Source organism: Acanthopagrus latus, chromosome 22 (genome assembly GCF_904848185.1).
Source record: "Acanthopagrus latus isolate v.2019 chromosome 22, fAcaLat1.1, whole genome shotgun sequence".
NCBI lineage: Eukaryota > Metazoa > Chordata > Actinopteri > Spariformes > Sparidae > Acanthopagrus > Acanthopagrus latus.
In genome coordinates, this window is record NC_051060.1 from 10,608,310 (window position 1) to 10,621,002 (window position 12,693).

The window sequence follows — 12,693 nt, forward strand, 5'->3', positions numbered from 1 at the left end:
AAAGAAAAGAAAAGAAAAGAAAAGAAAAGAAAAGAAAAGAAAAGAAAAGAAAAGAAAAGAAAAGAAAAGAAAAGAAATATACACAATTTAGTAGCTGGGACTAATGTTTAAAATAACTATTCACAGTTTTGCTTGGAAAAATTACTTAAATGACAAATCGATTCTTAAAGGCATGGCAAATATTTTTGGGGGGTTTCAGTTTCACAGATGTTATTTCATACATTCTTAATGATATAGACTGCGAGTAATAAACAAATAAAAATAAGGAAATAAGGCTGCATATTTAGTGACAAAAAGAAAGAATCAGCTGGTTGGTGCATATTTGTAGGCTGCTGTAATAACAGGACACGTGTGTGTGTGTGTGTGTGTGTGTGTGTGTGTGTGTGTGTTAGTTGTCTTTCTTGAGTGTGTTCTTTAAAATCCACGTGTCTCAGCCATGGCCCTGTTTAGCTCCTCTGACATACAAATATCGTCTCGACTACAATTCCCACAATGCTTCTGGATCGAAACGACGCTGTGACGTGGCGAGCAAGCTAAATGACCCCTGGAGAGTGTAGTTCCAGAATGAAAAATACTTTTTATTTTGGTTTTATCAAAGCAATTTAATGTTGTTTAAGCAGCTCACCGCCTTTCAAATATCTATTCTTGAATATGTTTACATTAAATAAAGCCTTCGGTAATGTCCGTTTTTTAAGGGTAGGGTATAAAAACGCACGAGCAACTCCACTACCCATAAGCCCCCCTGGAATCGTGCGCATGCGTACTGCGCGGCGGTAGTTCTGCGTGTGTAGTGTAGTCACGTGGAGACGGTAGAGTCCACCTCGGTTCTGTCCAAACAGAACGTGAGCATTTAGCTGTCTGTCTGTCGGAGCGCCGCTCGGTGCTAAACTGATTCATGTTGTTTTTTTAGCCTCCCGTCCCTTTAAACTAGCCTATTTTATCGAAGAATGAGCGATAACGATGATATCGAAGTCGATAGTGACGTGAGTATGACCACTTTTCTCTTTTTAACGATGTTATTTTGCTAGCTGGCGGTTTAGCTGAACTAGCGCCTCAGCTAGCGTTAGCTACCAATACGCTGGCTAGTTTTGCTTCCCTGCCTGATAAGTATTTCTTATCGGGATCCTTCTTGTTAATTGATAAGCAACACTTTTCTCTTTTTTGAATTTATTTTTTGCTTAAGAGCTTTTGTCACTCTGCTAAATTATTTCACTTTCTAGTGACCTCAGCGAAATAGAAAGATTTGCTGAACAATTATGGCTACAATTGTACTTTTTGTTCTGTTTCTTTGCAGGAAGACTCACCGAGATATCACAATGTGGTGCGTAATGCTGGGGGGGATTGTGTCCAATGTCGAGAAATGATTTTGCCCACTGCTGCAAAGTTGATTTATTTATTACATTTTGTTCTCTGCCTATTTTTGTTTGGGTATTTTATCGATCGGTAAGGTTTTACATACTGTGGAGGTTGAAAGGGAATGTGAAACTACTGCTCTCGTCCTTGTGGAGCGGCTACATTAATGTTTCAGAGTTATATATTTGCTGCACGTAATGTTCAGTAGCGTTGGACCGTGTGTTTCCTATAATGCTGCGATTGTTCCTCGGCATCAGCGTTAGTAGTGCACTGCAGGGTATCCCCTATCCTGTGCGTCCGCGGCCATAGGGAGACGTTGACACGACATCTATATTTAGACCAAAGCTTTATCCCGCTACAATGGCTGTTTTGTTGCATGTTTATTATTTTTTTTCCGGTAAACACAAAGCTCTCCGTGCTCGGCGGTGGCCGCTCCGAGTCGTGTTTTTTTTTTTCTCCCCCCGGCGGTTCACTTCTCACCGCGGGGATTCCGCTCGTGATCCGGTTTGCAAATAACACATGTAGGTCATCCCGGATAAAAGCCGGCGTTTTATTCTAACTGTAACATTTGCAGAGGGGGACAAAAATAGGTTGAAGAGAGGCTGTTTGCATGTGCCGCGCCTGCACCTCGGGCAAGCCTTCGTGTCAGGAAGGGGTGCTGCGGGATGTTTTTCCTGTGTTGCAGCCGGTGATTAGAGCCATCTTCTCTCTACAGGCCACTAAAGGGCTGGCAGCCTAAATGAATGACGTATAGCTGCATCGCATACCGGCGAGAAAAACACCCTGCACGACTTGGGTTGATGCACAAGGCTGCACAGCTCGACGCCTCACCTTCTGTCAGATCACTGAAGCGCGCAGAGAGGGGAAATAAAACCCCTGTGTGTTAAATATTAGAAATATGCCTTAGTGATAATGAGTTGGGGAACTTCGATCAACCTCAAACGTTCCTGTTTTTATCGTGGTTACTTTTGCCTCGATTGCAGAGACACGAGAGAGACTGGAACCTGATTTTAGCTCACTTAATATGATCCAATCTGAAAGCCAGCGCCATAAATATGTATGTCCTGATAGCTGTATGTGCCCCTGAGAGTCACCCAGTCGTTCCTATCTATGCATATCTTGAATGAGTAGAGGATGAGATTCAAGATGTTAATTGTCACTCTGATTGTTCAAGTAAACACATGTGAATCTTTTGCTTTGAGACTACAGGAAGGATGTCTAGTAAATAAAATGTATATGACAATAATTATACAGTGAGTTTGCAGAATAAATATATGGACTGCAGGGATACGTTTTATGTGTTTATACAATTATGTACATGAGACACAACTTAAGTGTAAGATGAAGCTAAATCAGTTTTAAAATTAAGGAAAACGTTGTGATGAAAGTGATCAAGTTTACTGATCGATTAATGGATTTATGAATGTGAGGCAGAATGTCGTCTTGCCTGCGAATGCTCACCTAGGGACAGAAACACAGTTGATCGAGATAATCATGATCTCTGCATATTAATGACTTGAAAATGTGTCTTGCATACCCCATGCACAGTCCTATCTTGATTTCTTGATCCAATTTGAATTTCCTAATGGGGGTAAACTGACAATTGGGAGCCAATATTCAAACTTTTTTTAAAAATTATTGGTCCCTACTTTTCTCTGTTAGCATTTAAACAAGATTGAAGATTCAATGTCTTTTGCCATATCAACATAATTGATTGAAATTTGAATTAATCAGTTCACCAAAACACAGAAGACAGCGACCACATGGTCATAAAATACAATAATTCCATAAATTGAAATTATTTTTGGATTTTTGACTGTTGGTTGAACAATAAGAAAACACAAACTTGTGAGTTATCACCTACTTTATGAAGCTTTAGGTTAATAGTGTTTCCACTGTTACTGGAGAAAAGACGGTTCCCCTGGTCTCCTCCGGCCTGACAGAAGTGTAGACTTTCATGCAGAGAATGTGAGACGGCCATCATTGGCCAGGAAGCGGCAGCTACCAGCTCTTGCACTCGGCACCTGGAGCAGTTATGTAACGTGTCGTGGTCAGGTATGAATAGTACGGAAGGAGCCGCTCAGCTGGCATGGCGTCCTCATGGAGGTATCAGTTTTATGATGAACTGATAATGGCTGCGTGGGGGTAATTGGACACCTGTTTTTCATGATGTCCAGCAACTCAGATAGGATTTAGCTAATAAGGCACCAGGACATGTCTCGGTTCAACTAGCGGTACTTGTGAAGGTGGTTTGATGTTGGTGAACTTTTGCAGGAATAGGTCAAGAGTAAAACAGTGAGCGTTTTTCAGAATTTTGTAAAAATGCTTATATGAAACAGTTGGCAGATTAATTGATGATGAAGATCGTCTTTAGCTGCGAATTTTGTGGAAAGTCCTCGTCCACAGTGTTGCCATTCAGTCAGAGGGATTTCTTAATGGCAATACTTGACTTTTAATGTCTCTATTCTCATGATCTTGTCTCTTTATTATATTGAAAAGATCCCCATTAGCTGCTGCAGGCTGCTTGTCATGGGGTCTACAAATGGCATACAAGTTTCACACACTAAAATTACATCCATACACATTAATATAACAATAAACAGAGCAAGGCGTACATTAATTTACAACAAAAATAATACCACCTCGTCCCCGCCGCGTCTCATCTTGTGATCCATTTAGGCGTGGATGACGGACTCAACAGCAGACACACCTGTTAAATACTGTATGTGGAATTTGCCCTCCTCCCCAGGAATTAATGTTTTATTTTTACATTAATTTAAGTACACAGATGTGGACCACGTTCACCGTAAAACACTGCAGCAAACCCTGTAATTGGATTTCAGTATTTCACTGTAAAAATACATTTTGGAGAGAGCAGGGAGAGTCAAAGTCTGTAAAAACAAAATGTTTTAATGTCATGTAGCTTTATCCTCATCGGGTCATTTCATTGAAGATTATTGGGTGAATTTACTGTATGCTTTCATAGAGGGATATTTAGAAATATCCAGTTACTAAGTGCTCTTTGAATCACCCAGGGCACTTGATGTCCGTAATTGCCATGTAATTGTATATAGAGCACCTCCAGAGAGTACTGCTTAAACACATTCTTGGATCTTAATTAACTCGCAAAGATTAATGATAATGAGCACCATGTCTGGTTGATAGAAGTGTGTTTAAAATAAGTCTTTGTTTGTAACGGAGGCTGTACGTAGATGCTAATATAATGCAAACAAATTTGAAACGAAGGCTGGGTTGAAATGATAAAAATCTGCACACGAGGAGCTAAATCGTCAGTGTCTTCTGTCTTAGCCGGACACAGGAAATCAGCCACGTGTACCGACTCAACCTCCCCTCTGTTTACTGAAACCGCGCATCTGAAAACAGCAGCCAGACTCGTAATTGCACATGCCATCCATACCAGTCACATGTTGGGTTAATGTAGGGAGTGGAGGCACATGGTCCCGGTGGACTCGTCTCTCCTGCATGGTTTGTGTCTTTTGTGTAACAGGCCACAGGAGCAGCTGTTACCATGCCAGCCAGACTAAACACAAGGCAGGTTATTGTGATCAGTATGCTGTGAATTTTGATAGAGTGGTTTTTTGTTGTTTCAGTTTCAATCGCGTGACATTTAGGCGGCTTAATTCTTGTTTTGTTGCATTCAATTGCAAACTACCACCTTGTCTTTGTTCCTGATGTTTGCAACTGAGTCACACTTTGCACGTCGTTCCTCCCAAACATATGACCTGCTGAAGGCTTGTCTTAACCTGCGTGCGTCTCACTTGTGGCTACTTCGGTTTTGATCTGTGGACAAGATGAGTCAGATGACATCGGATCACATGACTTGCACCCGCCTTGTCTCCCATCTGCTTGAGGTCATGTCGTAACCACATCACTGTGCCATTTCTTTGCTAATATTCAAATTTGGTCTTGCTTTATTGGAGATGCATGAAGCGAGATGATCGGCTGAGCTGTTAGGGCTTTGATTGGGTGTTGGACTTAATGTCTCAGCCTGGTAACAGCGTGGATTAGGACAGAATCAGATGTGATTGGAGGCTGTGATGGTTTGGCCTAAAAACAGGCTGAACTACAGGCTTCAAACTGATCTACTGCCTGGATCGGGTCATGTGATTATGGCAGCCATCTTATGCTTTTACAGACCAATTTGAATACAAATGCTTGGTTTCTATTTTGAGCTGGTTAGACGAGTGTTGATTCACGATGTATAAAATGAGGATTGTGTTATTAAAAAACAAAACAAAACACCAAACAGTTAATTGACATGGCAACAGGCGTGTGCGGTGTGTTTTGGTGCCAGGATTTAACCTTGGACTTGTCTCCAGTTCAGTGAGGTAAACTAAAACAGCAGTTCTGCACAGCATCAAACTAAATTGCTCATAATCCTTAAAGCTTGAGCTACAAAAGTACCATCGTCATCATACATTTCATGGTGTCTTTGTTGGTCATGGTCCTGTTTAATTCCGTCAGTGTCGTCCTTACCCAGTATCTGCTGTTTTCATCCACCCACATCTCACCCCGTGATCTGAACGACTTGCGTTTTTTTGACTTTGAGCTGGTCATGAATTTGAACGGCCACTCCCGGGTGCTCCTGCAGAGAAGGGAGGTGCCAGAAGGGCATTTGGGGTGTCAGATTGGAGGAAGGGGGATGGTAACTAAGGAGAGGGCCAAAAGGCCACAGAAAGCATAAAGTAAAATTAGCTCTTTTCTACACAGTTAGGACTTTTTATCATTAGGATGTGTGAGGTTATCAGGTAGTTGACTGCAGTGCTGACAAGGATAGTTAATCGATAACATTTCAGATGATTGATTTATTAGGTGATCATTTTTGTTTTGTTTGACTGTTGGCGATATATCCCAAAAATCATACAGGTGGTCGGGCCAAAGAAAGATCTGATTAGATTCTGTTGTGATTCTAAATTCGGAGAACTTCTTACCACTGCGACAAGAAGCATCTATTTCCTTTTACCTGAAATATTGCACTTAACTAGAATCAGAGAACTTCACCAACAGTCTGATCCAAAAATGTCTCTCATTACATGAATTTATAAACATTTCCAGAGACGAAATCTTTTCTTGTCATTACTGTGTTAGATTAGAGATGCACAAACCAAGAACTTTGTTTTGTAAAACAACAGATTATTATTTTTTATTTTTTCTAAAAATGTAGTATTTATAATTTTTTAATTTAAAGGTGACTTTGTTATTGCTTCATGGTGGCATCAAACCTTGAATTCTGACTTCAAGACTAAATAAATAAATCAGTGAAAACATTTTTTAAGTTCAGGTTTGGCTGATATTAGAGTTGCCATAAACTTTCTTTTCATATAGTCTGCAAACTAGAATAAATAAATTATGGATGAAGCTTTTGTTGAACCAGGCAGAGATTAAGGTCTGATAAGTTGCAAGATAAATTGTATCATCAAATAAGGAATATATCGGAAGCACAAATACCACAGTACTGTGTTATGAATATCTTATGAGTATCTGGGTTTGGGACCACTGTAGATGTCAGCTTGGGTTTGAGGAAACTTGCGACGGTCATATTTAGTATGTTATTATATTGAATGCTAATAAAACAAAACATACAATTTCTGGTCATAGTTGTTCACGTCTGATGATGGATAGAAAGTGATTTTTTTTCTTCTTTTGTATATGTGTAAGATAACTATTTAACTGAATCACTGGTGTTACGTCTGTACAAGCAGCGTGGGACTTGGCAGCACAGCGGTTTGTGTAGGTTGACCAGGGACGGTTGGACACCCGCTGTCCACTCTACTCACGCTGCTCTGCTGCCAGGCTCAAGGCCATGTGACTCTTGTCATTGCAGGCAGACAAACGGGCACACCACAATGCGCTGGAGCGCAAACGTAGGGACCACATCAAAGACAGCTTTCACAGCCTCCGGGACTCGGTACCCGCCCTGCAGGGAGAAAAGGTTGGTAAAGCTCAGCCTGCAGGTCCCCCAGGCACACAAACGGCTCATGTAAGAAATCTTTGAACTTGTACTTTGCCATGTGTTTGATAAAAGGTTAAGTATAATATTTCTAGATTATTATATTCTGTGTGAGGTTATTTAGGGATGTTGTTTCTTGAGGTAATGGTAATGATTTCTAGAGGATGTGCGGATGCAGATGTCTTCACTTGTTTAGTGTGTGTGTGTGTGTGTGTGTGTGTGTTCGTCAGTGAAGCAGTCAAAAGGAGGAGGGCAGATTGGCAGCAGCGAGACAGTGATGGCGCCTAAATACTTGGACCAGCGTCAGGAAGTTATTAAGGGGAAATTGTGTTGCTCTCTTCCTGTTTTGACATTCATGACATTGAGAGCATTTGGAGCTGGTTCAGTAACTGGGCACACTGTGTTATTTTCCCCCTAAAAGACCAGTTCACCCAGCGTGAAGGGCGGGGGGGTTTATGAGATGATGATGTGAGGGGATGTTTGGCGGTAATTTGTTAGACGTGTCGGGTTAAAACTGTCTCCCAGGACCATGCTGCCATTATAGCTCTGTTTTAGGGCCAATATGCTGTAATTAGTTTTTTGGGAGAGGAAGCAGAATATGAAGAGAATATTGAGTCTGGTTACTAAACCTCATGCTGTTTTGGTACCAAGTGAAATGTGTCTGTAGCATTGAGTTTACTTGTCTGCCAAGTACTAAAAGCTGGCTGGTCAAAGACTTTTCTTGATGAGATTGTCATTTAAGTCAGCTGTTGTCAAGTTTTATGCTATTATATTCAGGGAAAAGTTGACAAGTGCTTGTTTTATGACAACATTTTTAATTCTTTAGCCCTTGCATTGAATAAGGAATTTGTGCAATGATGTGTTATTTGTCAAAGTAAGGTAGCAAAAAGTATTGTGTGCTCATTTTTCAGAGGGAAGTCTGATGCATCTCATCTTGTGATCAGTTTATTTTGTAGATCTCAGTCTAAACAGTAATCACACATTAAATATAATAGCTAGGGCTGAGACGTCAATCCATCGTAAACACTAAGCAGCCATTTCTATCATTGACTTGTTTAAGTCACCTTTTTAATAAAGAAAATGGCTCAAATTCACCCATAATGTGCTCGTGGTTCTGGTTTTCTCAGTATTGAATGATATTTAACTGAATGTGTTTGGGTTTTGGACAAAGACTGTATAAGAGAAGTGGACGTAGCCGTGTCGACATCACCTGCTGGCTTGTGAATGTCTTGAGCTCAGCATCTTGACTGTGGCTATATCGGGGTTTAGAAACCAGAAGTGACCAGTTGTCATCAGCTAATGCTAGCGCTATTTTGATGACAGGTCATAACATCACTTGGCTCCAAGCATAAAACCTCCCATCTGAAGAACTATTTAAAGTATTTGACCACATCTAGTTGGTAAAGATTTGAACTTGCATCTCAAAAAAGTAAAACAAAACAAACAAACAAACAAAAAAGACAGTGTGAACTTAGCAAGGAGGTAACAATGTAACATTAGCCTCCTTTCTAGCGACCAAAGCTATGACAGGTGGATGGAGTACAACCTGCAGGTAGTACATCCATAATTCATGTTCACTGTGGTATTATTAACGGGCTGTTAATTTTGTTTTTTCAAAAAAAAAAAAAAACAGACTTAAAAACAACATGTCCTTGCAATGAACAGCCAATTCCAGAAAATATCTTTCAGTAGAACTGAACGCTGAACCAAAATATTATGTCTGAACTGAGCACATGCTGTGAAAGGATGGAAGCAAGGACACGGACTTCCTCATTGGCGTCTCTTGTCTGACCTGGAGGCTACGTCGACTTCTTTTTACAGTCTTGTGGTTTTGGCTATGAGAATATGTGTGCTTAGGCTTTGGGGAATTATAATCATCATAAATCATTCTTTCTGGTTTATATGGACTAAACCACTGAGAAATACAAGTGGGAGATTGAATTTGGTATTATCAGTGTCTCAGCTCTTTCTCTGCATCAATTGGGGTCTTGCTTCATTAAGAAATAGAATAAGTGGACTTTATTTTAGGCCTGAAAACACAGAGCACAGATGTCACTGATTCTGCTGATATTAAATCAATGAACAGCTATGACAAATGGCTCCATTAATTAAAGATGTAGTTAATGTTTGCCAAGTTGGTGCCTGTTATCCTTCAGTGTTTCGGAGCAGCCGGTCAGCTAGTGGTCCTTTTCTTTGCTGTAATCCAGGCGAACACTCTGACAGTAATGTGTCAGGGTTCTGACCTCGCCTGTGGATGTCAGACTGAAGTGCTAGAGGATTTTCAGAGGTTAAGAGGAGGCAAGCTGCGCAGAAACACACAGCGTTGTCCTAGATTTCCCTGTAGCCGTTGTTTGTAGTTGTTAGATCTCTGTAGCATCACACAGGATTTGAACTTTTTTTTGTGTGTGCAATAAATGTGAAATGAAAAGAACTGTATACTAGCGTCATTGCTTCAATTTCTGCATGTGTCACTAACAGCAGTCTACCAAACAGGCGTCTCGAGCTCAAATCCTAGACAAAGCCACAGAGTACATCCAGTACATGAGGCGGAAAAACCACACGCACCAACAGGATATCGACGACCTGAAGAGGCAGAACGCACTGCTAGAGCAGCAAGGTATTTCACACCGCCCCACTGTCATGTTCTGCAGGTTGGGGGTGCTCGACGCAAACCTCAAACTCATTAGAACTTGATTTAAGAACAGAGAACATCTTAACCAGCTTGTGGAAGTTGTGGGCATTTGTTTGTTTTTGCCTGCTGATATTAGCGGGGACTCGTGTGACCTCCTCAGAAAAGTTTTGAGCTTAACTCAATCGAATCTGACCTACAGCCGGACCAGACACACGACATGCTTCAGCACTGTGTCTGATCTGGCGGGATGTTGTCGTGAGATAAAGCACCGTGTGGAGGAATACAACATGATGTACTGTTCTCAAAATCAAACTGATTCTGCAACAGAAACAGCACAGGCATGGACACCTGAAGTTAATCTTCATCTCAGAGTTTAACTCTGTATCACCACACTGCTCACAATGAGTCAGGGATATTGTGATTTTGGTGCTTGTATGCATGTGCATGGATATGTAATAGAAGTCAAATGTGATGTTATATTATAAATAATAATATCCCATTAACCATCAGAAAAATTAGTGTAAATTAATCTACAGAATTTCATAGATTTTTATACAATTAATCATTAAACAGCATCCAGTTAGACGTACATTTGTAGGAATACTTTCCCACTCACCAGAGCAGGGATATAAAAATGGATGGTGCATCGCAGCTTAATATCTTGGTGTCCTCCATTTTGGATTCTCTGGTTGTCAACATTTCCTGTGACATGTCCCCAGCCTCACTGATAATATCAATTGAAAATCCTTTGTTTATCTTCTAACCCTCTCCCCTCTGTTCATGTTTCTCGTCGTGTCCATGTGCAGTCCGTGCTCTGGAGAAGGTGAAGGGCTCCACCCAGCTCCAGGCCAGCTACTCGTCATCCGACAGCAGCCTGTACACCAATCCCAAAGGCAGCGCCGTGTCGGCGTTCGACGGAGGCTCCGACTCGAGCTCCGAGTCTGAGGCAGAGGAGCCGCCCAACAGGAAGAAGCTGCGTGTGGAGGCCAGCTAGAGAGGCCGAGCGGTTCAAATCTAGCCATGGTGGAGGCGGTGGGGCACAAGGGAGGGCGAGAGGGGACGCAGCCTTCAAAGCTCTCAAGGCTCATCCACCCATTCCCCCTATGTGACGACCACCAACCCCGGCCTCCCTCGCATCACCGTCCTCTCTCCTCCATCTCTGGGTGGGCTCGCACTGGAGACTCATGACGCCTCAAACCTCCACACACCGTCGCCACAATTGTCTCTCTTCCCACCCGATCTCCATGAACTGGAGGGAGGAAGTCAGCAGGGTGGAGGATGACTGCTTCAATCCATCTAGAGAGCTTCAGGTTTTTTCCCCCCTTCCCATCCCTCTATTTCTCTCTTTTCTTTGGTTCTCTGTCATTGGTATTTCCCCCCCAGCAACGCCAACAATCCAAAACCCAAAAAGAGGCAGCTTGGCTACTTAAGGACTTGATGCTTTTTTTGTACCCTCAATAAAGCCCCTCCTCCTCCCCGGGTTGTTTTTGGGGGAGAAGGGCGTGTCAGGCGTACTCCTCCAAGCACTGCTATATTATATATATTTTGTTTTTCTTTTTGTTTATTTTGTTATTCTTGATGAAAACCTGTTTAGAATTTACACACACACCTAGATAAATCGTCCTGGAGAAGTTTACCTTTTTAAAAATAAAAAAAAAAAGAAAACATTTGTAGCTTACTTTTTTCCACTAAAGAATGTGAAGACGCTTTGAAGCAAATGTTAAAGTGATACCCACCTCAGGCCCACTGGATTGCAGATGTTTTCTGCCTGACACGTTTGTTAAACACAAGACTAAAGAAAAAAAATAAGAAATAAGAAAAAGATGACCCCTTTGTTGAAATTGATGTTTTGAAGGAGAATATTCCTAAACTCGTATCGTATTTTGTCCTTTAGCTTGAAGTAGTGAATGACTTTAGGTGGCTGAATACGTTAGGCATCTCGTTTTATATATTATAAAAAGCATTGATTGGATGTTTTCAAGTTTCAAACGTATGTTATGCATTTTGTAGTAATCTCACAAGTTATGGGAAAATGCCAATTTGTCACATGTAGTTTTCCTTAAGGGTATGAAATAGGTATTGAATGTCAAAGGTAGCTCCCGTCTTTTGCAGTACAAGGAAGCGAATTAATTCCTTGTCGATGTGTTGTGCTTTACACGGTAAAAATCAATGTTGCTGAATCCCCCAAGGAAAAAAAAGGAAGCATTTTGCGTGTCTAGGAAACGTGTGTGTATGTATATTGTTTTCCACTTTATTTCCATTTAGGAGGATATAATTAGTGTAATAGGTCTTTGTTTGTCCGATTCCATTCCATGGAAATTACAAGTATGTTGTACATACTGCCAACAATTGTCTTGCAAGTTGAGGCCTACCTTTACTATGAGACTATAAAATAAACTATTTTATCCTTTAGCGCGCTCCCCGTCCTTTATTTAACCGCCACACCGACACTTCCAGTCGCCTGTCTGACTGCAGCAGGCAAACAAGACTGCAGGTTTTTCTGGTTTCCACTGATGCAGGCAGGTGTGGGGGTACTGTAATTTCATGTTAACGATTCTCCCCTTTCACTGGTGAGGTTTTTAACCATTTAGAGGCGAAAAACTGGGCCAAAGTGATCATTTGTGAGCAAAAGCCAGCCTACTTTCCGTCTGAACATGGGGTCTTTTCTGATTGTGGTTTATTGTCCTTCATTTCCTGCTTTCAGGCAGGAGCAGAGACCGGATCTAAGAAACATTGA

At 41.3% G+C, this 12,693-nt stretch overlaps 1 protein-coding gene across 7 annotated transcripts; it reads left to right on the forward strand.

Moving 5' to 3' along the window:
- Positions 1-746: 746 nt before the first annotated feature.
- Positions 747-12,368, forward strand: max (myc associated factor X). Of its 7 annotated transcripts, none has more exons than XM_037085734.1 (5): positions 747-983; positions 1,295-1,321; positions 7,199-7,354; positions 9,803-9,941; positions 10,763-12,368. In XM_037085734.1, the coding sequence occupies exons 1-5, from the start codon at positions 948-950 to the stop codon at positions 10,948-10,950; spliced, it is 546 nt and encodes a 181-aa protein (XP_036941629.1). In that variant the 5' UTR covers positions 747-947; the 3' UTR covers positions 10,951-12,368. The 7 variants fall into 7 exon arrangements, with proteins under 7 accessions (XP_036941629.1, XP_036941630.1, XP_036941633.1 ...); XM_037085735.1 differs by having other exon boundaries at positions 9,818-9,941; XM_037085738.1 differs by having other exon boundaries at positions 7,199-7,306.
- The last annotated feature ends 325 nt before the right edge of the window (positions 12,369-12,693 follow it).

What these genes read in the sequence shown, in the direction of transcription:
- max (XM_037085734.1), top strand. Translation starts at nt 948, where the DNA reads ATGAGCGATAACGATGATATCGAAGTCGATAGTGAC. An exon ending in CACCGAGATATCACAATGTG is followed by an intron (nt 1,322 to 7,198) that starts GTGCGTAATGCT and finishes TTGTCATTGCAG; the next exon opens with GCAGACAAACGGGCACACCA. An exon ending in CGCACTGCTAGAGCAGCAAG is followed by an intron (nt 9,942 to 10,762) that starts GTATTTCACACC and finishes GTCCATGTGCAG; the next exon opens with TCCGTGCTCTGGAGAAGGTG.